Genomic DNA, 26,450 nt, shown 5'->3' on the forward strand with positions numbered 1-26,450 from the left:
GACTGACTAATTTCACTCACCATGATTTCCTCAAGGTTCATCCATGTTATGTGGTGGTTTACTGCTTCCTTGTTATTCTTCAATATAGCATAATATTCCATTGTGTGTATGTACCACCATTTGTTTATCCATTCTTCAGTTGATGGGCACTTTGGCTGTCTCCACTTTTTTGCTGTTGTACATAGTGCTGCTATAAACATTGGTGTGCATATGTCTTCTGCTGCTATCAACATTGGTGTGTGTATATCTTTTTCTTTGGGGTAAATACCGAGTAGAGGGATTGCTGGATCCTAAGGTATTTCTATTTTCATCCTTCTGAGGAAACGCCATATTGTTTTCCAAAGAGGTTGGATTAATTCATTCTTGAGGAATCCCTCACTGGGTGCATGTAACAGCATGCATTGGATGTTTAAAAACTGTTATGTGACTCTGGGTCTCCAGATTAATACCCAATTATGATAAAAAAAACACCAGATACAGTAGACAGGTTTCCTAAGTATTCACTGTGATCTCAATACAACCTAGCCAGACAGGTTTCCTTCATTAATTTGCTACATATGACTACAGGTATGCGTTGTTTGAACAGCCACAATGCATTCTGTGAAACAGAACTTTGTGTGATTTGAACATAGTAAGAACATCATGTCATAGCATTGTCTCCTTTTTCTTTAAGCATCTCAAACAAGCTTCAGATATGCTGCAAGGGATTCACTTTCTGTGCTTAGTTCTCAATCCACGCCATTAGCAGTTTCTACGTGTCTGATACAGAACGCCCTCTTGCATTTTCCATAGACTTGTAGTTTTCAGCGGAGCCAATCCTTTAACAGTCTGAGGAATTTTCGTCTTTGTTTTGTGTGGTACTGTGGGCTAATGCATTAGACTGCAAAGCCATTTGAACTGCAAGGTCGGTGGTTCAAGCTCACTAGCTGCTCCTCAGAAACCCTATACAGGGTCGCTATGGGTCGGGACTGACTTGACGGCACTTCATAACAACAACAACAACATGATTGTCAAATGTATTATGCCGAAATCACAAGCAGTAACCTTTACTGATTGTCCACTGACATGTTGTTTAACAGCCCTTTGTTTCCCTTCCAAATGGAAAACTCCCCTCCTGCTGCTAGCACTGGTGTTGCTGCATTTAGGAGCCATGAGGTACTTCATGGTACTTTGTCAAAAGAAAATTAGAGAGCTGGCATTACAACACTCAAGACAAACTTCACGTGCCTGTGAGTCAAAGTATGCATTGTTGTGTGATCCACTTTTCAGACAGTTTTATAATTTTATCTTTTACATTTAAATCTGTGATCCATTTTGAGCTAATTAACGCCTAAGGTATGAGGTTTAGATTGGGTTCACTTTTTGGCGTATTGGGTGTCTAGTTATAGCACCATTTGTTGGAAAAGGCCACATTTTCTCTGTTGAATTGCTTTTGCACCTGTGTCAGAAATCAGTTGACATTTTTGTCAGTCTGTTTCTGACTATTTCATTCTGTTCCCCTGATCTATGTGTTTCTCTCCTCTGCTGCCATGCTCCAACACTTGTCTGTCAGTTTGTCATGCTGTGCTGGACTGTGTGGTGCTGTGATTCTGGAAGCTAGGCCAGTGGTATGGAAATGCCAGCAGGCTCACCCAGGGTGGGACAGGTTTCAGTTGAGCTTCCAGACTGAGACAGACTTAGAAGTGGACTCCTGAATGTTTAGCCACTGAAAACCTTGTGAATAGCAGCAGAAAGTGCCAGAAGATTGAAAACATTATGAATACCACCAGAATATTGACAAATAAGAGGGACAGAAGATGAGCCCTTCAGGTTGAAAAGCACTGAAAATAGGACAGGGGAAAAGCGGCCTCCTCAATGTAGAGTCGACCGTGATGACACAAATGGAGTAAAGCTTCCAGGACCTTCATTTGCTGATGGGGCACAACTCAAAATGAGGGCAAACAGCTGCAAACATCCATTAGTCATTGGACCATAAAATGTATGACGTATGAATCTAAGAAAACTGGAAGTTGTCAAAAATGAAATGAAATACATAAGCATCCATATTTTAGGCATTATTGAGCTGAAATGGACTGGGATTGGCCATTGTGCATCAGAAGTCATATGGTTTATAATGCCTGGATTGACAAAGTGAAGAGACGTGATCTGGCATTCATTGTCAAATAAAACATTTCAAGATCTATCTGGAATTATGATGCTGTCTGTGATACGATAATATCCATACTCCTACAAGGAACAACAACAACAACAAGGAACACCAGAGTCCTTGGTGTGGTGCTCTGGGTTAATGTGCTGGACTGTAAAGTTTGTTTGAACTGAAAGATTGGCAGTTCAAGTCCACCAGCTGCTCCTGAGAAACCCTATACAGGGTTGCTATGAGTAAGGACCAACTCAACTGTACTTAACAACAACAAGCTGGAACACCACTTGGTACCACTATTCTTCAGATTTACATACCAACCTCTGAAGACAGTGATAATTAAATTGAAGAGTTCTACCAACTTCTTCAGTCTGAAATAGATCAAACATGCAATCAGGATGCATTGATAAATGCTGGTGATTGGAATGTGATGGTTAAAGAGGAAAGATCAGTAGTTGTGAAATGTGACGGTGACAGAAATGATGGTGTAGATCGTAAGATAAGAATTTTGCAAGACTAATGACTTAGTCACTGCAAATAAAAGACTGTACACATTGAAATCACCAGATGGAATACACAGGAACCAAATTGACTACATCTGCGGGACAAGATGGTAGAATAAGACCAGGAGCAGACAGTGGGACAGACCATCAACTGTGCCTATGCCAAGTTCAGGCTGAAGATGAGGAAAATGTAAATAACTCCACAAGAACTGAAATACGACTCTGAATATATCCCACCTGAGAGTGGCATGGCCCTGCAGGATAAGCATGCAGCTGTTAACCAAAAGGTTGGTTCACACCTATGAGCTACACCTTGATACCCTATACAGGGCTGCCGTGAGTCGGAATCGACACAAAAGTACATAACAATATCCCACCTGAATTTAGAGATCATCTCAAGAACAGATTTCATGCATTAAGCACTAGTGACCGAAGACCAAAAGAGTTACGAGATGACATCAGAACATAAGGCGATTTAAACGACAGGAAAGGCAGAATCAAAGCAATGGCAATAGTAACACCTCTATAAAATAAAGTGGAAATGTTCCTGCCTCTTCTGTGTTCTGGAAGAGATTGTATAGAATTGAGACTAATTCCATAAACAATTGGCAGTATTCGCTATTGACAATATCTGAGCCTGGGGATTTTTGTGGAGGCAATGGCTAGATGATCAGAACTCAACTAGAAGAAGAAAAGAGGAAAAAAAGAGTAATCTGATACAGTTTGATAAACTTGATGTACACCTATGGATGCTGTAGCTCAATGAGGGAACAAATCTTTGCAGTGAGGATCATTCCCACCCTCTTGATACGCAGGGTAGACAGAGATGGGCAACTTGGACATTGGCTACCCAGAATGGAGGGCTGCAAAGGCAAGAGGTGACTGGCTTACAAGCTTTCAAGAAGGAGCCTAGACCCAGAAGGTGTGGAGGAAGGTAGAATCTCCACTGAGTAGTATCTAATCCATCTGGGTGGGGCTGATGAAAGGAGATGGGGATAGCAGTCATGTGGCAGAATAGTGTTTAATTGTTATCAGGACTGACTGTGAGGGTTAGAAATGTGAAGTTAGATGTAAAGGTAGCAAAAGGAGGGGAGTGATTGACTTTGCAGTCTAGGAGCTGAGGTCTCTGGGACCATCAAAGGAGAAGAGCAGAGTGTGGGACCCTACCCAAAGAAACAGTGACACCAGAGATGGTGGCAGAGATGATGACGTGCAGAGATGGAGCACTGGGGACTCTAGACCCAGAGAAGGAGAGGGGCTGTGTGCTGATGACCCGGGAGGGAGGAGGAGGGCAAGATTTGCAGGATATACCCTTTGGTTGGTTGATGATGCACGGAGGGGATTGTAATCATGGCAATGAACCGATATATGACAGGATGAATGTAAAGCTAATGTTCTCCCATGTAAAGTAAACTATCACATAATTCACACTAAAACATTAAAAAAAAAAAAGAGTTGGCATGAAGGGGTGTTGTTACTGTTGTTTCCCGTTTCCTCTTTCCTACACTGTGGAGATGATATTCCTGTGTCTTCCAACCACTATTGGTGTTGCTGAGAACCTTACTTTCTTTGTACGGTGGTTTTGTTTGTTTCTTTTACTTTTTTATGTTTGCTGTAATAGTCTATCTTTCATGCTCTATTTTCACAATGATGTGACTAGAAGTTAATTTATTCTTCTTTACCCTGCTTACAGATTTATTTTTTAATCATATAATTCCTCACTTTTTAATTCTAGAAAATCCTCATTCAGTATTTCTTTTTACTTCTTCATTTAAAATGCCTGTAAGACCATGGTGGACCTTTAAATGTGTACATCTTTAACGGTCTTTCATAGTAGCTCACTCTTCAACTGTCTGTACTCTTGTTGTTCCGTGCCATCAAATTGGTTCCAACTCATAGTTCCAACTCATTCTGCCAAGGGCCATTTGGATATTTGTAACTCCATTCGTGAGCCGTACAACATTATCAATATAAAAATTAGCCTGTTATATTTGGTCAGATATTTAATTAACTCATCCCTAATGTGATGGTGAAAGGCGCTCTTGTAGTGTAGTGGTTACAAATCGGGCTGTGAACCATAACGTCAGCAGTTCGAAACTACCAGCCGCTCCGTGGGAGAAAGATAAGGCTTTCTTCTCCCCTAAAGATTTACAGCCTCGGAAACCCTGTACAGGGTCGCTATGGGTCGGAACCGACTTGACGGCACGTAACAACAAATCTGATGGTGAAGTCGCTCTGGTACCATAGTGGTTACGAATCTGGCTGCTAATCTCACGGTCAGCAGTTTGAAACTACCAGCCGTACTGAAAGATGAGGCTTTCTGCTCCCGTAAAGATTTACAGCCTCGGAACCCTATACAGGATCGCTCTGAGTTGGAACGGACTCCATGGCACATAACCACCACCACCAATGTGATGGTGAAGGAGCTCTGGTAGCATAGTAGTTACAGATCAGGCTGCTAATCTCATGGTCAGCAGTTCAAAACTACCAGCTGTACCATGGGAGAAAGATGAGGTTTTCTGCTCCCATAAAGATGTACAGTTTCGGAAACCCTGTACAGGGTCGCTATGAGTCGGAACCAACTCACACAGCACATAACTATAACAACAATATGATGGTATGGCACTACAGGTTAATGGGCTGTACTGCAAGGTTGGTTTGGATCTCAAGGTGGGAGATTCAAGCTCACCAGTCACTTCTTGGAAACCCTGTACAGAGTCGCTGTGAGTCAGAACCCACTCGACGGCACTTAACAGCAACAACAGTGTGATAGCAGGAACTGTGGTTGCCTTGGCAGGACCAGACCAGATGATCTCAGGGGCCCTATATGGCCTGTGGGCTGGATGTTCCCCACCCTTGCTGTATAGGGTTTCTGAGGACCGGCTGGTGGGTTTGAACCTCTGACCTTGTTCACTGTTTATCTGTACTGCATCCTGATTATTTCTTCCAGTCTCCATTCCAGTTCGGAAATTCTCTCATCAATTGTGCCCATTCTGTTCTCATTTGGATATATAACTTTTTGTTGTGAATTGGGTGAAGGTTTACAGGGCAGATAGTGTTTTTTTACATCCAACAAATCATACTTTATTTTATTGTAATGAATACAGTCCCCTCCATGTATCATTAGTTAACTGTATTTACCTCTCTTCCTTTTTGTGTGTGTGTTTGATGTACATATATTAAACAAAAACTATATGTATTAATTTAAATGTCCAAAGAGCACATTTTCCAAGCCAGCCTCCTGACTGCTGCCGGCACACAGCCTTTCTCAGTCCGTGGGTCAAGAGTCCTCAGCTGCTCTTTCTCTGTATGCCATCGCTTCTGCTGCTGTCTCTGCTTCTCTGGTTAGGACCCCTTCCTCCATTCATGTTCTTCCCTTTTGCTGGTCCTAGGGTCTTCTGTTCTTGAAATGAAAGATTAACTACTTCCCCCTCTTAGTTACACATCTTCTACAATTACACTTGTGACCATCAAGATTAATTCTCATAACAGTTCCTCTCAATTGAATCATAAAATCCTGTCACCATCATCCTCCATCCCCCTTTTGCAGATCCATCTCGAAAGAGGAAAACTATTCATTGGGGATTCTACATTACCCCCCTCATTCTGAAACTAAGCACACTCATGGAAACTTGTATGCCAGCCTCTTCGTGCCTCTGTAGAACCCCACTTTTAATAGCCAGTGTCTAAGTTGCCCGTCCCTGTCAGCCCAGTGCACTGAAGAGAAAAGCTTGATCCGTGATATAAAGAAACCTTCCGTTTTGGTTGGACTTTTGAGCAACTGCATCTATAAGCAAAGGGCCAGTTCATCAAATTGTAGCAATTTACACTTGCTTTCTCAGTATCAAACTTCTTTGTCTTCAACTGGTCAAGTTCTGGTCAGCTAGCCATCCAGGCTAGGTCACTTGGGTACTAGCTACAGGTTTGGGAGTTCTCTCACACCTCCAGGTGTGGGAATGAAGTCAAAGCAGTAGGAGTGAAAGTGAGAGAACTCATGTTCTGTAGCTCCAGCAAAGCTAAACTAAAATTGTGTGCATATAGATAAACAACCCACCAAGGAGAATGTGAGGTTACTTGTGCCCACTGAGAAATTCCATTTAGGAAATCCTGTGTTTCTACTTTGTTGAAACCAGTATCCCAAGTTAAATATATTGCTACATGTAAAGAAGAAATGTAAACTGTTTCCTATACTGAATCAGACAAATTTTACACTTGAAATACTGGCTCAAACTTAGCTTAAACCGTCCTTCCCACATGTCACAGATGGAGGAAAGAAAAAAGGAAACGTACAAAAAATTATCTTCAGCTGCAGGGGAAACTCCTAATTTTAAAAAAGAAGGAAGGTGTAGACATCTCAAAGCCCACAGTATAAGTCTATCTGGTTTTTTCTTTGGTACAGAATACACTCGAGATTTCAGGGCTATTTTTGCGTATCGTTGAGTGTGCATATTTGTTTGAATTAAAGAAATGTAAACAAAAGTGTTGTCTTGGAGTCAGTTCCAGCCGTAGGGTTTTCTTGGCTGTAATGTTTACAGAAATAGATTGCCAGGTTCTTCTTCCGAGGCATCACAAGGTGGGTTCCAATCATCAACGTTTCAGTTAGTAGCTTAGAGCAAACGATTTGTGCCATCCAGAGACCATATTTCTATAAACATTAGCTAGAAAATGGACTCGTGTTACTCGCTAAAAGAGTAGATTCAACCAGCATGGTTTGAAAAACCCTTTGATTTGAATGTAAGTCAGATATTTAATAAATAAATAAATAAATAAATGTGAAAAGGTAATTTAGCATGTTTATTATCATTTTCATAGTCCACTGGTGGCACAAATGGTTGAACACTGCACTGTTAGCCTAAAGGTGGGTGGTTCCAACCCATTCAGAGGTGCTCAGAAGCCAGACCTAGCAGTCTGCTTCCAAGCAAGAAGTCACCCTAGGGAGCAGTTCTGCTAAATATCAGCACACGTGAGGCTGCGTTGGGTTGGAATGGACTCCACAGCAACTTAGGACAAAAATCATTGTCCTCGGCTTTCCTGTCTTCTTCAGTCATGTACTAATTAGCCAAGATTGGGTGATTGTAATCTACGGATAAATCCATAGCAGTCACTTTGGAGTTATTTTTATGCAGTCTCTTTTTATCTTTCAGATTTTTTGTTTAAGTTCTTGGTTATTGGAAATGCCGGAACTGGCAAGTCATGCTTACTTCATCAGTTTATTGAAAAACAATGTAAGTGACGTTAAATGAATAGTCTTTCTTGCATGTCTTGTTCTGAGAATGTTCTCTTGTTCAGATTTGATTGCAGTAAAGCTTCTGATTTTTTTTGTCCACCCCAGGAAAAAAAGTTGTTTTTAAAATCTTTTTCAAGTAACGAAAGATTTATGCTTTAAACATTTAGTAATAAGGGTGGATTTTTGATAAGTTAACATTTTAATATTATAGTGTTTCAAGTTTCAGTAGTTAATAATTCTATGCATTTTACAGATGCTAAGAGATAACAGGGGAGCAAGGTGGCTCGATAGGATAAACACTGGACTGCAAACCACCAGGTCGGCAGTTCTAGCACACCAGCTGCTCTGCAGGAAAAAGATGAGGCTTGCTGCTTCTAGAAAGATTTCTGCCTCAGAAACCCTATACAGGGTCGCTATGTGTTGGTACCGAGTCAGTGGTACCAACAACAAAAGGTAATAAATACGTTTATGCTGGAGACAGCAAAGGAAATCTTTGACAGGAATTCATTTCCTAACAGGAAGAAACCAGACCTAGGAGCACACTGTAGATAAGATATTCCGGTCCTCAAAGTAGCCTTGTATTCATAGTTATCGCCACCAATTGTTTCACAGGTAGGGAAACAGGTTTAGAGAAATTGGTTTTGTGCTCTTGGGATGTTGTTGTTAAGTGCTGTCAAGTCAGTTCCGACCCATAGCTCAACCCTGTATAGGATTTCCAAGGAGTGGCTGGTGAGCTTCAACCACGAACCTTGCAGTTCAAACTGACTTTGCAGTCCAGCAGATTAGCCCGCAGTGCCACACCAGAACTCCGTGCTCGTGGGATAGTCACCTAGTAATTTGGTAGGTTCAAACCTGAACCTGTTGGCCACAGAACCCATCTCTTTTCATTGACTTGTGCTGTTTTGGAAAGGGAGGTTGACTTTTTTATTCCAAACTATGTGAGACCTTTGCAAAATGTTAAAGACTAGAGTTGTCGAGACTGATCTGCTTTGTTAATAGCAGTTGGATAAAAGCTCAAAAACAGAATGAATTTGATTTAATGAAGTTCATCTTAAATAATTATGCATATAATACCATGAAGGCCCCCAAACCTAGTGCCATCAAGTCAGTTCTGACGCACAACTTCATATGATACCATGGGTGATGAGTTGTTAAGTGCCATGGAGTCAAATACAACTTATAGACCCCTATAGAGGGTTTCCAGGGAATGGCTGGTGGGTTTGAACTGCCGACCTTGTGGTTAGCAGCCCAGTGCTTATCTTACAGTGTCTCACCAGGGCTCCTAGGTAAAGAGACAATATAAGATGTTGACAAAGAGCTTTAAAGAAAAAAAAATTCTAGAAATGTATTCTGCTACATCCATCCTCATCAACCGGAAAAGCTCGCTGACGCTTCTGTACTGTGATGGACCTAGCATGGGTTAGTGACAGAGCCAGCCCATATTGAATTTAACAAGTATTCACTCACTAGGTGGCCTGAGTTTCTATAGACATTATCAAGACTTTGCATTGTACAGACTCAGAAAATCAAAGGATTTGAGGCCAAGTATTCAGCTTGCTTAATCGTTCTTTAGAACAACTCTCCCTTTGTTGTTGTTGTTGTGTGCTGATAAGTTACTTCTGACTCATAATGACTTCCTTCGACACAGAAGAACTGCTCCAGAGGGTTTCCTGTGCTCTAATCTTTCCAGGAGCAGGTTGCTAGGTCTTGTATAATTGGCAGCCAGCCAAGTTCTCAATCATTGTACCATGAGTGCTCCATTCTCTTTGATAGCTCTCCCCTAGTTTGTCATGATGGAGCCTGGCATGCATGTTTGGGCTTATTGTGGGCATGTTATAGTCAAGATGCCCTTGGCCTTAATAGGTCTTTTTTTGGAGATTTTTATTCCATGTTTTGCTGATAGCTTAATTCTAGTGGAATGTGCATACTAGTTGTGTACTGCCAAGGTGTGAGTCAGACGGGTATAGTCAGTAAGTATTACCAGTTTTATTCCCATCAATAACAACAAGCAGTTGCTGTCAAGTCGATCCCAGCTCCTGGCGACCCTGTGTGTGTTAGAGCAGAACTGTGCTCTAATCGCTTTTCAGTGGCTGAGGTTTTTTTTTTTTCAGGAGACCACTGGGCCTTTCTTCCAAGGGGCCTATGGGTGAACACAAACCTCCCACTTTTCTGTTAGCAGCCAAGCCCATTCAGCATTGGTATATCCAGGGACTCCTTCTTGCTCTTCACTCCCCTAGAAAACACAAAATGCAACTGTCAAATGGCATCCTTGACTTTTGGCAGATTTAAATTTTGTCCTGCAGTTATAAAGGAGCAGCTGGTCAGTACACTCTGTAACTGTGATATTTGGTTATCACAGAAAGTTTACCATATGACTTTCTTTGCCTTCCTGTCTGTTCATTCAAACAGTACTGAATTTTCCAACAAATTCTTTTTTAGAAGTATTACCTTACAACACCAAAGTTTATGAAAATTCAGCAGCTACAATATGCATAGAGTTTATTCCATCAAGTTTCTTTTATGGAATATCATATTTCCCTTCCTTTTATTTCTTTAGAACATTTATTCATTCAGATAGTTTCACTATCACAACCTCATCATTGACCGGTTTTCAGATCTTTTGCTGGGCATTTGGTCCTTCTAGGATAATATGCTGGCATGTTCAACATTCTCCATTTGTGACTATCACAGTTAGATTTGGCTCTGATATGGTGTGACCACCTCAAAGCCCACACCTTCTATGTGTCATTTATTTGTGGAGCTTTCAGGGAAAGTATTACTGTGTCTTTGAGAACAGGGGCTGTGTGTATTCAATATAAAATAAGAATGTTTTTGTTTTTAGCTGGTTATCCAGACAAATGACTAAGATAAATTACGTTTTCCATTGACTTAATTAACTCTTAACTTTAGTTATAAGTTTAATCTGTATGCATTGTTCCCTTAATGTTCTAAAATTAAGTATTTTGTTCTTGTTTTTCTTTTTTAGTCAAAGATGACTCAAATCATACAATAGGAGTGGAATTTGGTTCAAAGATAATAAATGTTGGCGGTAAATACGTAAAGTTACAAATATGGGATACAGCAGGACAAGAGCGATTCAGGTAGATTTTTCTCTAACGTAATAAAAGTGTTTGAAAATTGCATTGAATTAATCAGTTATATTCTTTTAATGTATAGCTCCCCACTACCCTCACTCCATACCGATTTCAGAAACTGCGTCTGGAAGCTTTCATAGTTAAACTTGTGTTTAGTTTACACAGCGCTGATTTACTAACACATACGTTAGAAGGCTCAGAGTGAAGGCACGCTCATTTTGAGGCTAACTTACTCTGTGTGGGTAGCGAATTCATTGGGAGGCTCGTAACATGGGACTGTAAAGTAGCTTTCAGATTAGAATCAAGGCAGAGTCAATAGTGTAAACAATTTTTAAGAAATCTTAAAATACTTCTTGTGGGCACTTTGTTTTCTGAATTTTTCAAAATCTGTTTGTTTTACACTAACTAGCGTATTCTAATGGTTTGCCTACATTCCACAAATCTTTCTCTACTTGACACTTTTGGTTATAATACGGTCTTCATTGATGCTCAGTATGATGACCTCAGATTACTGCAGAGTTTACAACAGCAAAAATTAGATTACATGTTGAGTAATTTCTAACTACTCAGGCAAGAAAGTCGATTAGTATTTTAGTTGTGTTATTTGCACACATTCAGACATTCTTAGTTTCAAAATTAGTTAAATAAAGCTTTCCCTTACTACAAGCATGCCACTTAAAAGGCACACACACACATATAGTTTTTGTTGTTGTTAAGTGTTGTCAAGTCAGTTCTGATTCATTGAGTAGCTGGTGGGTTTGAACCACCGACCTTGTAGTTCACACCAACCTTGAAGTCCAGCACATTAACACGCAGCACCACACCAGGACTCCATATATGTATATGTGTGTGTGTGTGTGTGTGTGTGTGTGTATGAATGAATGAGTGAATAGATGAATGAATGAATGAATGAGGTGGCTTCAGAAAGTTCAAGGGAAAACAAAATGAAAAGGTAAGGGGATTTCTCCATGAACTCTGTGAGGCCCCTCCTGTATTATTTAATATATACATGTTACATGTTAAATGCTCAGTGATTGTTTGCTTTGCATTTGTCATTGTTGTTAGATGTCATCAAGTCAGTTCTGACTCATAGTGACTCTGTGCACAATAGAACAAAACGCCATCCTCACAATTGTGATGCGTAAGCCCATTGCTGCTGCCACTGTGTCAATCATCTTGTTGGGGGGTCTTCCTCATTTTTGCTGATTCTTCACTTTACCAAGCATGATGTCCTCCTCCAGTGACTGGTCCCTCTTGCTAACATGTCAGAAGGATGAGAGATCAAATCTTGCCATTCTGACTTCTAAGGTGCACTGTGGCTCCACTTCCAGGAGCGATCTGCTTGTTTGTTCTGGTAGTTAACAGTACCTTTAATATTCTTCTCTAACACCATAATTCAACTTCATCAGTTCTTATACAGTCTTCCTTATTCATGGCCTGGATCAGGCACACCTTAGTCCTCAAAGTGCTATCTTTGCTCTTGAACACTTCAAAGAGGTTTTATATGCAGATTTACGTAATGCAATATATTGTTTGATTTCTTCACTGCTGCTTCCATGAGCACTGATTATGGATCCAAGCAAAATGAAGTCTTTGACAACTTCAGTCTCTTCTCTTATTTATCGTGGTCCAGTTATGAGGATTTTTGTTTTCTTTATGTTGACATACAGTCTATACTGAAGGCAGTGGTCTTTGAGTATTTTCAGGTCCTCTTTGTTTCCGGCAAGCAAAGTCGTATCGTCTGCTTATAGCAGGTTGTTAATGATGCCACATTCCAGAAGCCACATTCTTCTTCAGATAATCCAGCTTTCTGGAGTATTTGCTCAATATGCACACTGAATAAGTATGCTGAAAGGATACAACCTGGCACATGCCATTCCTGATATCAAACCGTTCATTGTCCCCTTGTTCTGTTCTAATGACTGCCTCTTGATCTATGTTCAGGTTCCTCATAAGCACAACTAAGTGTTCTGAAATACCCATTCTTTGAAGTGTTACCCTTAGTTTGTCATGATCCATGCAGTTGAAAGCCTTTGCATAGTCAATAAAATACAAGTAAACATCTTTGAAAATATCGTAGCCTTCTTTAATCACAACCATTATTCTGAAATCCCTTATGAATCAGGCTGGATTCAATTCAGATCTTCATCTGTTCCCTCCCAGACCCCACTGAAATTCTTGTACAGCAACTGAAATAGTAGTAAGTCAGAGAGACCTAGAGGAGGCCATGCCCTCTGATGACTGAGGGAGCGTAGATGTTTTGTAAAGGTAAGCAGCAGCAATCCTGTGACTGTCAGGAGTAGCTGATGCTCCGTCTTATCGCTCATAATTGGGGGGATGCCAGTAATCTGGAAGCCATTTCTTCCTCCTCAGCTCAAACATGGTTTGGATTTGGAAACATCATGATCTACACGAGGGATGCTTTAAAATGTGTACACACGGTCGCTTACATGTGTGTGTACTCACACATACACCCACACCAGATGAGAAGTGTAGTCTCTTTAGCTGAAGCAGCACCTAGACTCACAGTCATAGGTACAGCCGAGTGAGGTCTGGGAAGAGGAAGACAAGTCAAAGTGTATGTGCACCCAGAGCTTGGAATGCCAGCTCTCCCCACACCGCCTTCCTACTGGAGGCAGCCAAGTGTATCCCGGACAGAAGAAAGGATGCTTCTCTAGAGAAAACTGAGTAGCCAAAAAAGGGGGGCTTGAACATATTAACATTTTGGTTTCCCCAATACGATGGCCCAATTCCATCCAATCACCTTTATAGCAAGCCTGTTAGCCTACCCACTCCCCAGTACATGGAGTTTCTTATAGACCTTTTCAGACTCTGCTCTTAAATATGAGCCATCCAACAAGGGTCACCAGACATTTGAAGGGAGTTTCTAAAATGAAAGAAAGAAGCCAAAATTGCAAAAAGAGGAATTTGCAGAAAACAGGAAAAATGAGAGCGGTAACATAAGGAATCAGAGTTAATCTTGAGAGAAGCAGAGGAACCAATAAAAGAAATATCAGGAGATCATTTTCCACTGTAGGAATGAGATTCCAGATCATGTGAAATTTTAAAACACTAGGGATAAAGTAAAAATACAAAAAAGTCCCAAGAGTTAAAACAGAACGAAACAGTTCCATGTAAAGAATTAGTTAATGGAAGGGCATTGGACAGCAACTACATTGGGCAGCAGCAGCTACGTTGTACGTTGAAAATTCATCATGAATTTAAAAAAAAAAAACACCTAGAATTCTAACTTGTCCAAGCGATCGATTAAATGTAAGAGTAAGTCAGAATACTTTTATATATGCAACAGTGGGGACACAGGACTGCCATCCACACCCCTGTTTTTAGAAACTTCACCAGTACAAGCCCAGAAAGAAGAAAATCAAGGCAGCAGAAGAATTCTACACATAAGGAGCCCTGGTGACACAGTGGTTAAGCACTGGACTGCTAACCCAAAGGTCTGGCTTGAACTCATGTAGCTGCTCTAAAGGAGAAAAGGCCTGTGATGTGCTCCCATAAAGAAAGTTCTGTTCTGTTATATCGCCATGAGTCAGAATCTACCCAGTAACATATCACAATGTGAAAAAAAGGCCTTCCACCTCTGCTCCAAGAGGCTACCTTGGGAAGAACGAAAATTGTCACCTTTTTCCTTCTGCGCCCCATTTTCCATTTCCGTTTGCACCCCTCATAGCAATCTAAAGGCGAAAAGGGGAAAGTTCGAGCTGCCTTGGAGGCTTAAAAGCAAAAAACAAAATTTTTTAAATACCTGCCCTTTTCCAAGTATCAGCTATGATAAGTAATTTGTTTAACTAAGTTCCAGAGTTTTCTTTTTTTCTTCCAGTGTTGTTACTGCCATCGAGTTCCAATTCATAATGACCTTGTATAGGGTTTCTGAGGAGAAAGTGGTGAGTTTGAACCTCCAACTTTGTGGTTAGCAGTTCAGTGTTTATCCTACAGAGCCACATCAGGTTATTTTATCTTAATTTCACTGAAAGTTACACAGCAGCTTAGGTTCCCAATTAATAATTATAATTAATAAATTATACGAGGTCATCAATGACTTGGTTACATTCTTCACAAAATGTGAACATTTTCATTATTTCCATTCTGGTGGTTTCATTTCCATTAATCTAGTTCTCCTGCCCCCTTACATTCCCGTCTTTGTTTTAAAGTAACTATTAGCCTTTTGGCCTCATGTAAGTAATTTTTTGGAGCCTGGTGTGGCACTGTGGGTTAATGCACCAGACTGCAAAGCTGTTTGAACTGCAAGGTCGGCGGTTCAAGCTCACCAGCTGCTTCTTGGAAATTACAGGGTCGCTGTGGGTCGGAACTGACTCAATGGCACTTCACAACAGCAAGAAGTGATTTTTAAAAGGAACATGGTACTTATGGGTGGCATTCATTATTGTTTTTGTCATTTCTGCTGACCTTGGGAGTTAGTTTCCGTTCAAGATGTGAATATTATTTCAGCGTCATAGTCTCAGGGAGTTCTCCATTCTCAGCCATTCTCGTAGGTCTGGGTTTTCTAAACAGGAATTGAGGCTCTGTTCCACACGCTTCTGTAACCCTCATTGGTGTTAAGTGCTGTCAAGTCGCCAGTCCTGTATAGCGTTTGCAAGATTGTAAATCTTAGCCGGAACAGAAAGCCTCAGCTTTCTCCTGTGGAGTGGTTGGTGGGCTTAAACTGCCACCATATGGTTTACAATCCAGTGCTTACCTGGAGCCATTGTGCTCCCTCTCCAATCCCAGGTATTATGTATTTTATTTTGAAAATGTATAACAATTGCCTATCAATATTCCAGACACTATGCGAGGTCCCAGAGCATGCTAGGGAAGCAGACCAATATAAAACATATAAACCATGTAATTACCAAATGCTATTAATGAAAAAAGATGTTGTTATTAAGTGCCGTCTAGATGGTTCCGACCCATAGTGGCCCTGTATAGGGTTTCCAAGGAGCAGTTGGTGAGCTTGAACTGCCAACCTTGCAGGTCACACCCCTTTGCAGTCCAGTGTGTTAACCCACACCACCGCACCAGGACTCCACAAAAAAAGAGAGAGTGTGCCAAACAGTAATGAGGGTGGGGGAGGGAAGAGGTGTCCTACTTGAAAAGATGATGGTTAATGAAGCCTGAAGGATGAAAAAATTAAAATTTAAATAAACCAGCCTTGTTAGTGGCGAGGCAGACTGGCATGGCATGGGAGGGCTGGAAGCTTGGGGTGGTGAAGAACAAAAATGAGACCAGTGTGTGGTGAATAGCAGTTAACCCGAGGATAGGCAGGATCTCAGCAGACACAAGGAGAAGTTGGGTATGGAGTGACCTGGAGACTCCTGAGCTCGTCTGTGTGCTTCCTCGGCCACTCTGGTTGCTCTGTGAAGAATGAACTAGACAGACTTGCACGGAACAGGGAGACGAGTTCTGAGGCCATTGCTGAAGTGTGAAGTACTCCATCACCATGGGGCTGTGCTAGAACCTTTGTCTACAATGTATAAAAAGACCCAAACCAAACTCATTGCCGTCGAGGAGATTTTGACCTGGAGATGCTGGGTGGACAGTCGGATTTATAAGTAGGTCTCAAAAGTTTTCTGTTCTGGAGAAGTAAATTTGAGCCAAGAGTGTTGATAAGAAAGAGAACCAAGGATCCAATCCTTAGGAACTCCTAATTGGACTTTAAGAAGAATGACCCAGAGTTGTAGAAAACAGCCAAGTGGCAAATGGAAGAGGAGAAACATTGGGAGAGAGGGATGGCAGTCAGATTGCAGGTGAAAAAATGGAGAATGGTGTTAAAGATGCCGCTTTTGAGAAGTGTGTTTACAGAGAAGAGCCAACAGTGGGAAACTGGCTCGAAAGGTTGTGTAGCGTCCTTTGTTTTGTAGGTGGGAGATACTAGAATAGATCTTTTATTTTGCTAGCAAGAGAAATCTAGCAAAGAAAAGAGTGATACAGTAGAGGAGAAAGTGAAAGGAAAAGCCCTTAAGAATGACTTGGTTAAGATAGATGTAAGAGCTCACTCAAGAACAGATGGAGCCACATTTTCTTGTCAGCAATGGAGGGGGCATAAGATGGGTGCAGGTGCAGCGGTGATTGTAGGTCCATGGGTCGTAGGTGATAGTGTACCCACCTGATGTCTTCTCCATTTGTAGGGTGGAGGGTGCAGGAGGCTGTTCAAGAAATAGGAACTTTCTCACAAAGGAGAAAGTAGGATTGCTGAGTAACGGACCGCCCATGGTTGCTCAACTCACCCCTCCTCATAAAGTCTCCAAGGTGCCGTGTGTTCTATGGAGAAGGTCAGCCTTTTTAAAAGAAGCTGATCCCTCACGTAACAACCTTGACACCACCCCATGTATCTCAGCTTGGCAAACTGTGGCGATTTTCATGGTGCTGTGATGCTGGAGTGTAAGCCTCCAGTACTGTAAATACAAGCCAAGTCACCCATGGTGGACAGGTTTCAGCCGAGCTTCTTGTCTAAGACAGATCTGCTTTTAGAAATTAGCCAACACTAATTGTCAGTCCCAACAAAACCTGTCATCAGTCGGAATCAACCGTTGGAGGAAGTTTAATCATGTTTGGTGACGTAGAGGGCTAGCAAGAGCAAGGGAGAGCCTGGGTGAGACAGATGGTGCAGTAGCCCCAACAGTAGACTCAAACATTATGAGGGTGACTGTGAGGATGTCCCAGGGCAGGGCAGTGTCTTACTGTGCTGTCCACAAGGTCGCCGTTAGGTGCAGTTGACTCGACACAAACCTTACCTCCTTGTTTTCACCACAACATGACTCAGGTAGAAAAAAAAAAAAAAAACTTCACTCGCATATGCTCAGATACTGATAAATCTTTTCTTTTAAAAGCGATGTCTGCCCCGCCGTCATGGGGCATAAAGCACAAATGGGTACTTGCTCATGGGAAGGTGGTGGTCAGTACTAACAGATCTTGACTTTGTTTCAGGTCTGTGACGAGAAGTTATTACAGAGGTGCAGCGGGGGCCCTCCTTGTCTATGACATTACCAGGTAATGTACATCCCATCCCGGAAGGTGCCGCAGGGTGCTCTGCTCCTGATGTCTGCACTTAGGTCCCAGGACACTTAGGCTCCGTGCCCATCTGCTTGCAGCATGTACATGGGCTCTGTGTGTGCAGGCGTGGGGTCTGCTGCCAGTGATCGGGAAACCACGGGACCTTCCACTGTGTGTCTCAGATGTCTTTACATCAGCTGCTAGCATTGCTTTACTACATGAAGGGATAGGCTTGTGTGGATGACGTGGACAAACTGATCCTGAGTACTGTTTAACATTTAACATGATACTTTGACATTGTCCTTGAAGTTCAGAAAGGCAAGCTTTATGTCTGGTAAGTTTTCGGTAGTGCACTGATAGAGAGGTTCAGGGCACAGACTAAACGTACTCTGTGTGGGTTCCTCTAGTTCTTAGCTGTGTGACCTCCTCAGGCAACTTACTTGACCTATCTAGGTCATCAGTTTGCTTGACTATGAAGTGGGGTGACCATCATAATATAATCCTCATGAGGCTACTGGGAGATTTAAACAAGTTAGTGGAGATTACCTGGTACACTGTAAGTCTGCCTAATCCAATATGGTAGCAGAGAGCCGTCGACCCACTATCATTGAGTTGATTCAGATTTACAGAGGCCTCATCGGATAAAGGAGAACTGACCCACAGCGTTTCCAAGACCATAAACTTGCATGGAAACACAGTGCTACCTCTTTTCTTTTGCAGAGTGGCTAGTGGGCTCAAACTGCTGACCTTGTCCTTAGCATACAAGTGCTTTAACCACTGTGCCATCAGGACACGCTTGTTAACCATGCATGACTGTCTGTAAATTTGTTTGCATAAATGCAGTTCCTTGTATGTTTCAAGTGCTCAGTAGCCACGTGGCTACTTATTCTGTATTGGACAGTGCAGCATATAGAGGTGGCATCCTCCCAGAAATTCTCTCAGACAGTGCTGATTCCAGTGGCCATTACCTACGTCTTTGAAACATGTGGACTAAACGGTATACTCTGAGGGCTGGTACTGAGTACCGCCTCCTGTAGTCTGTGTGTCCAGAGTGAGGCACTCTGAGAAAGGGGGGACAGCACCTTGCACCCCTCCTCCCACTTACCCAGGCACGGAAAGGCTTAGCCTGTAAATATGTAAAAAGACCAAAACCAAACTCATGCCATGGAGTAGATTTTGACTCATAGCAACTCTGTGGTGGTGGTGTTGTTGTTAAGTGCCATCGGTTGGTTCTGACCCATAACAACCCTGTATAGGATTTCCGAGGAGCAGCTGGTGAGCTTGAACCGCTGATCTTGCCATTCAAACCAACCTTGCAGTCCATCGCATTAACCCGCAGTGCCACACCAGGCCTCCCAGCAGCTCTATTGTTGTTGTTGTTGTGAAGTGCTGTTGAGTCGATTCCAACCCATAACGATGCTGTATAGGGTTCCTGAGGAGCAGCTGGTGAGCTTGAACTGCCAACCTTGTAGTTCAAACAGTTTTGCAGTCTGGCGCCTTAACCCACAGCGCCATACCAGGACTCCAGCAGCTGTATAGGACAGGGTAAAACTGCCCCGGAGGTTTTCACTGGCTTTCATTTTTACAGAAGCAGACTGCCACATCTTTCTCCCACTGAGCAGCTGGTGGGTTTGAACCACCGACCTTTCAGGGCATTTAAGCACTGCACTACCAGAGCAGAAAACAGCAGGCACCAAGAGTCAGCCCTGGAGACAGGCGGACCTGGTCCAGACCTGTCTGTACCACTGGCCACTGTGTGACTTCAGGCTACTTAATTGATCTCTTTGGGCCTTGAGTTTCTCTTGTGACAAGGCAATAAAAATGAAAGTCTTTGTTACAGTTTCCATGGAGAATCAAAGTGATAAAACCACGTACCAAATGCATTGTAAGGGTTTGTTCAGTGGTGGTGGTGGTGTTAAGTGCTGTCGAAGTGATTCTGACCCATAGCGACCCAGTACAGGGTTTCTGAGGTTGTAAATGTTTACGGGAGCAGAAAACCTCATCTTTCTCCCACAGAGCGGCTGGTAGTTTCAATCGGCTGACCTTGCGGTTCACAGCCCGATTCGTAACCACTACGCTACCAGAGCTCCTTTTGTTCAGTGGTAGTCATGAGCTAATTAAATCCTGCTTTCTCAGAGCCTAAGCACCATGCCTTGCACACAAAGAGCTCAATAGATGTAAGTATGTGTGGTACAATGGTCATTCCGACAGTGTCCTACCACATATCCATCTGTGGGACGTAAAAGAGAGACTTGCTGGCAAGGGTCCCGGAGATTGGCTGCATGTATCAGCTGTGGACTGCCTGCAGCCAGGGAGCCACTGAGCAGTATACAGCCCTGAGTCTCACCATCAGCCACCAGTGCCCTGCCTGACTACCCTGGGGACCTGTGTGTGTAGGAAGAAGCTGGGCTGGGCTCTTCTACCCTGTCCCTCAGGACTTTAGGTTCTGACCAGCCTCCCTAGGTCTGCTCAAAGACATCTGTGCTCCCAGAGGCAGCCAGTTGCAGGTGCAAGTTTGTAAAGCACAAGGCAAGCTTGTGTGGAGGTTACATGAATGTATTTGTATTGAGTATATGCAGATATATATACTATATACTAGGGGTCTTCAGTGAAAATCATGGCAAAATGGAATTAAAGATAATGGAATTTTCACATGAACTATTTGAAGTACTTTCATGTAATATGGTGTTCATACCACATCCAAATTCTCTAATATCGTATGCATGTATCACGGATTAAGTGACACATACCTGTATTTGTGAAACGAACAAAGGAGCTTTTATTGATTTCTTCTTGCATCTTGACTATGTCAACAAATGACAAAATGTCTGATTCACCATCTCACTTCTCTGGAAACAAAAGAAAACAAATCTGGTGGGTGTGGTGCATACTTGGTGTATTCAGGTTGCTGGGTTACTACGAAAATGCTATTGGCATTCCCCGGAAATGTCTAAAAGTAGGTTGAGTAGTGTGATTGACTGGAAAAGATTGCTAGTTTTGTAAAATACATATATTATTTTCACAATCTTATATTACGCAGCCGAGAAACCTACAATGCACTTACTAATTGGTTAACAGATGCCAGAATGCTAGCAAGTCAGAACATTGTGATCATCCTGTGTGGAAACAAGAAGGATTTGGATACAGATCGTGAAGTTACTTTCTTAGAAGCCTCCAGATTTGCTCAAGAAAATGGCAAGTCACCTTTTACCTGGATTTTTTTTTTTTTTTCCCCTTCCAAATGGCAGCTTTGTGGGTAATAACATTTCTTTGAGTTTTAACATGTACTAGAGTTTCACAATTAAATTGCATTTAGAACATATAAAACTTGCATTATGTTGCTATGAATTTAGATTTATTCATCATCTCTTCAGTATGTTTTCACTCTCTGTAAAAGTTAGTATACAACTATAATGATAACAAATATAGCACCAGTCTCTAGTGCCTTACTAGTTCAGGCACTTTAAATATAAGACTTGACTTAAAGTAAAATTTATAACAATACATCTTAAAGGCCAAAATCAGATGGCATTTTAAAATGCAATTTGAAGTAAAATATGGGATTGGACTTATTTGTTTTATTTTATTTACATTAAATTTAAGTCATTTGACTGACTGTAAGTGCCTTCAAGACTATGAAATCCCCATTGAGTTCATAAGAATGCCACAAAGTTCACAGTTTCTTGTAGATAACGGAATGATAAAAATCCAGATATTTTAAAGCATATTAATTTTTAGAACCAATCAAGAACTGGAGTATTCTAATATCAGTAGTCAGTTGGAATCTAGGATAACCAAATTATGTCTTTGCCAGTTGACGAGTTTTCTGCTCAGAAGTAAACATGAAAGAAAAGCATCAGCTTATAGAGAAGCTGTGTGGGAATATTAAAAAAGCAGAGAATGCTGAAGCTCGCAAGGAACTTAGATGCCACTTAATTGAATCCTCATTTTTACAGATAATGAAACACAGGCTAGCTAGACGGTTGTGATTTGTCTAAGTTAGCAAGCAGAACAGACCTTTCTGCTGGGATTAGTCACCACCTTGCTGGCTGAGAAAAGTATTCATTCATATAAGACTTCATCAAGGTCAAAATGGCAAGTGGACAGACTGAATTCCCTAAGTACATATATTCTGAGTCATACTTGTGGTGGTACACAGATTATTTGGAGAAGGAAATTTCTGTTTCATTTTAGATTGACAGTTTGTGCATTTCCAGCAGCCTGCCCCATTTCTGACTTGACGTAACTCAGCCTGTGAAAATGGTTCTACTTGCTTAATTTCTTAAACAGATTTACGTGCTAACATAAGAGTTGAGTTTATAGAAGGTTAGGATTCTTCTGACATTAAAAAAAAAAAAAGGTGGATAGGCATTTATTTCATATTCTCATAAATCTATGGTTTTAGGTCCTACATTTCATTTAACTTGCTAGTTTAAGGGAATACTAAACAGATTTTGAGTAGTTCAAAAAATCATGATCAACTTTTAAATGTGTTTTTTTTGTTGATATCCATTTTAGAGCTGATGTTTCTGGAAACCAGTGCACTAACAGGGGAGAATGTAGAAGAAGCCTTTGTGCAGTGTGCAAGAAAAATCCTTAACAAAATTGAGTCAGGTAAAAAGCTTTCCATCACTTTTTAATATTTTCAGGAGTGATTTGGTGAAAAAAAAAAAAAAAAAAAAGTCCTCTCTGAACCTAAAATTGCCATTTGTTGGTTTGAAAGTCACGTACCTATAATTGTAAAGAAATTGTTGTCTCTTTGATCATGGGATTACCACAACCCCAGCATTGAAAGGGGAACAATAAACCAGTTGAATTATGGGGTGGATGCTCAAAGTTTCAGGTGACATTTGTTTTAGATTGATCACTTAGCGGAAGAAAAAGTGTAGCCATTTCCACTCTCTTCCAGCATGTTTCCTCTGTTGAGACGGTTGTCATGTGCAGTGCCTAGGGGATCACTGATATGATGTTGTTGTCATTAAGTGCCGTTGAGTCCATTCAGACTCATAGCGACCCTGTACAGAATTTATTTTACAAGGAGCGCTGCCGACCTTGCAGTTCAAACTGACCTTGCAGTCCAGGGCACTAGCCCACAGAGCCACACCACCATATGATGTTAGGGGTTATAAATAAATTGTATAATGTTGATAGATGTAGGTTGAGACCATCCTAGAGATATGCAGTCAGTGCAAGTTTTAGTTCTGCAGCTACCTGGCCATGCCTAAATTGTAGTCTACCTTGTTGTGGTAATATCTGTTGAGTAAAATTAAATATAAAATAACTCTTAATTTAGACCATTGGTAAAGTATTGTGTAATTTTCATTTACTGAAGCTGGCTTTTATTTAATTATTACCAAGATGACAAGGACGTTTGCCTTATAGTTAATTCATTCAGATACATGTGCACCTATTATTTGTTTAGACAGTATGAGTCCTGGTGTGGTGCTTTAGGATAAGCACTGGACTGCTAACCACAAGGTTGGCAGTTCAGATCCACCAGCTACTCCTCAAAAACCCTACATAGGGTCACTATGAGTTGGAACCAACTGGATGGCAGTTAACAACAGCAGGTATCACTAGGAATCCTGGCATGGCACTGTAGGATAAGCACTCGGCTGCTAACTGCAAAGTCGGCAGTTCAAAGCTACCATGTGCTCCTCGGCAACCCTATACAGGGTCTCTGAGTTGGAACTGACTCGATGCACTTAACATCAACTGGAGACACTATTAAGTCAGAATTGACACAACACCAGTGGTTTAGTTTGCGGGGGTTAAAATTCAAAGAAGAACAAGTCATAGCCTTTCCCCTAAAGAAACTGTCTTTCAAGGGAAACAGTCTTAAAGTAATGATAGTGTGATCGATTCCATGATTGAGCGAAGCACAGGATCTGATGGTAGCCCAAAGAAGAGACAGCTAGAGTGTTGGCGAGCCCTTTTTAGAGGGATGAGGACTGAACTTGGTCTTCCAAACAGAAGAGTGAACTGGCCACGAGAGTTGGGAGGAGAGCGCTTGAGCAGAGATTACAACAGAAGTTGAGACTTGAGAGAAGGTGACAGAAAGTGTGCAGTCCCTAGAATAGGAAGGGTAAGGCGCGGGGTGGTGGTGGTGGGGTAGGTAGCAGGAGAAAAGGGTAAGGAAAGGCAGGAGCTAGGCTAGCCTACCTCACCTAGGAGCTGCTTACTGATCCTCAAAGTAGCTGCAAATGAGGTCACCTGGGTGTATTTATAAAAACTCCACTTTCAGGGATTCTGAATTAATCATGCGAACTCTACCTCAGTCTTTAAAAAAAGCTCTCCCATGTGATTCTAATGGTCATCTAAGATTGAGAACTGCTGGGGAAGGTGGGGAGTCCTTCAAGGGCGGTAAGCAGAGGAGTGATCTGTCTAGGCGGTGATTTAAGATGAGTCATGTCTTCTGTTGAGGGCACACTGAAGGGAGAATGGTGCAGGCGGTTACCAGGTAAGGCATTTTTGAGTAAACCAGAGATGTAGAAGTTAGAGATACGAATGAATCTAAGAAATAGTTAATAACGTCAATAGGGAAAGACAAGAATCAAGGACAGAAACCTGGAGAAGACCAACATTTAAGGGTGAGCACAGGATTCCTGGTGTGGCGTTGCGGGTTAATGCGCTGGACTACAAAGTCAGTTTGAAACTCAGGGTTGGCAGTTCAGGCTCAGCAGCTGCTCCTTGGAAACCCTATACAAGGTCACTATGAGTCGGAACCGACTCAGCAGCACTTAACAACAACAACAACAGAAGAAGAGCATACAGAAGCAACAGAGAAGGAAATGGGTGTAAAGAGGACCAGGAGAAACATAGACTAATGTGTTGTGCCACCTCATGGTCCTTGATACCATTCGCCACTCCTCACCTCTCAAGTTCCAGAGTTCTGTGACACACTGTAATGTTTCACAAAACTCACAACTGTCAAAGGAAATGGTTCACGTAATTGTGGAGGCTGGCAATCCTAAATCCCTAGTTCAGAGATCAGTCTGGAGGAATCTTCTCACCCAGGAGTCTCAGGAGCTGAGGTACCCAGATAAGCAGATGAGACAGCAAGGTATGAATACATGAGGCTGTGGGAGCTGGTGGGTCAGGTCAGGCTGAAGAACAGACGTCCTGAGTCAGAGGCAAGCTCCAGGGCAACAGCGATTTTCCACAGCAGTCCTATGGGTCTGGGTCAGACCATGCCCCCAAGGGAAAGCTCGAATAAGGTGGGGCATCTCTAGTTCCATGCCATCCTTCCTCCTTGGTGGTTATGTGCCGTGGAGTAGATTCCAACTCATAGCGACTCTGCACAGGGTTTCCAAGGCTGTAAATCCTTACAGGAGCAGAAAGCCTCATCTTTCTCCCACGGAACGGCTGGTAGTTTCAAATCCTGAGGTCAGCAGCTCAACTTGTAACCACTACGCTACCAGAGCTCCTTATCCTTACTCGTTGTTGTTAAGTACCGTCAAGTCGGGTCCAACCTATAGTGACCCTGTATAGAATCTCCGAGGGGCAACTGGTGAGCTTGAACCGCCGACCTTGTGGATCAAATAATTTACAGTCCAGCGCATTAACCTACAGCACCACACCAGGACCACAGGAAGGGTTGTTGTTGTTAAGTGCCATCGAGGCGTTCTGACCCATAGCAACCCTGTATAGGGTGTCTGACAAGCAGCTGGTGAGCTTCAACCATTAACCTTGCAGTTCAAATGACTTTACAGTCCAGCGCATTAACTCAGCACCACACCAGGACTCCGGGTTAGATAGATGAAAATACCTCCTTCAGAAGTTGTATAGATCTAGATGAGAAGATACGTTGAGAAACAGCAGCTTCACATTTTTATATTTTTATTTAATAAATGTTTCTATGATTTTGTAGCTTACCTTCGTATTTTGGTGATCACAGAAACATACTTTTTTTTTTTTTTTTAATGAATGTTTCATTGGTCCTCAGGTGAACTGGATCCGGAAAGAATGGGCTCAGGTATCCAGTATGGAGACGCTGCCCTGAGACAGTTCAGGTCTCCACGGCAAGCACAGGCCCAGAGTGTTCAAGAATGCGGTTGTTAAAACTGCCCTCGGCCGGGCGGGCCAACACGGTGGGTGCTGGCAGTTTGAAGTCTATTTGTCCTGCTGGCGCTGTACTCCTCTTGCTTTTTATTTTAAATGCACTCATGATAATTGCCCGCCTGGATAACTGTTGAAGCTATCGTATTGATTTTTACAAGTACATTATGAAAAATAGATGAATGTTCTGATTGCAAGTATGTACACAGGGAATTGTCTATAGTTTTGTTTCAAAAAGAAAGGAAGGGCAGTTGCTGATGGGATTGGTTGAGACCAAGATGAATTAGCTATTGTGACAATGAGAAGACTTCATGGGGTATTGGAAGTTTTAATGACTGTGTCTTTTCTATAGTTGTTGTTGTAGTTATGTGCCATTGAGTTGGTTCCAACCCATAGCGACCCTGAACAGGGTTTCC

General features: G+C 42.0%; 1 protein-coding gene across 1 annotated transcript in view; it reads left to right on the forward strand.

The window, feature by feature from the left end:
• LOC102815242 (ras-related protein Rab-4A-like) overlaps positions 1 to 26,037 on the forward strand; it is a 52,789-nt gene extending 26,752 nt beyond the window's left edge. The window contains exons 2-7 of the mRNA XM_006870570.1: positions 7,788 to 7,868; positions 10,857 to 10,971; positions 17,911 to 17,973; positions 21,017 to 21,171; positions 22,495 to 22,590; positions 25,922 to 26,037. Coding sequence (XP_006870632.1) covers positions 7,788 to 7,868; positions 10,857 to 10,971; positions 17,911 to 17,973; positions 21,017 to 21,171; positions 22,495 to 22,590; positions 25,922 to 26,037 — 626 coding nt within the window. The remainder of the gene's footprint in view (positions 1 to 7,787; positions 7,869 to 10,856; positions 10,972 to 17,910; positions 17,974 to 21,016; positions 21,172 to 22,494; positions 22,591 to 25,921) is intronic.
• The last annotated feature ends 413 nt before the right edge of the window (positions 26,038 to 26,450 follow it).

This window comes from Chrysochloris asiatica, unplaced genomic scaffold (genome assembly GCF_000296735.1).
Source record: "Chrysochloris asiatica unplaced genomic scaffold, ChrAsi1.0 scaffold00144, whole genome shotgun sequence".
Classification (NCBI taxonomy): Eukaryota; Metazoa; Chordata; class Mammalia; order Afrosoricida; family Chrysochloridae; genus Chrysochloris; species Chrysochloris asiatica.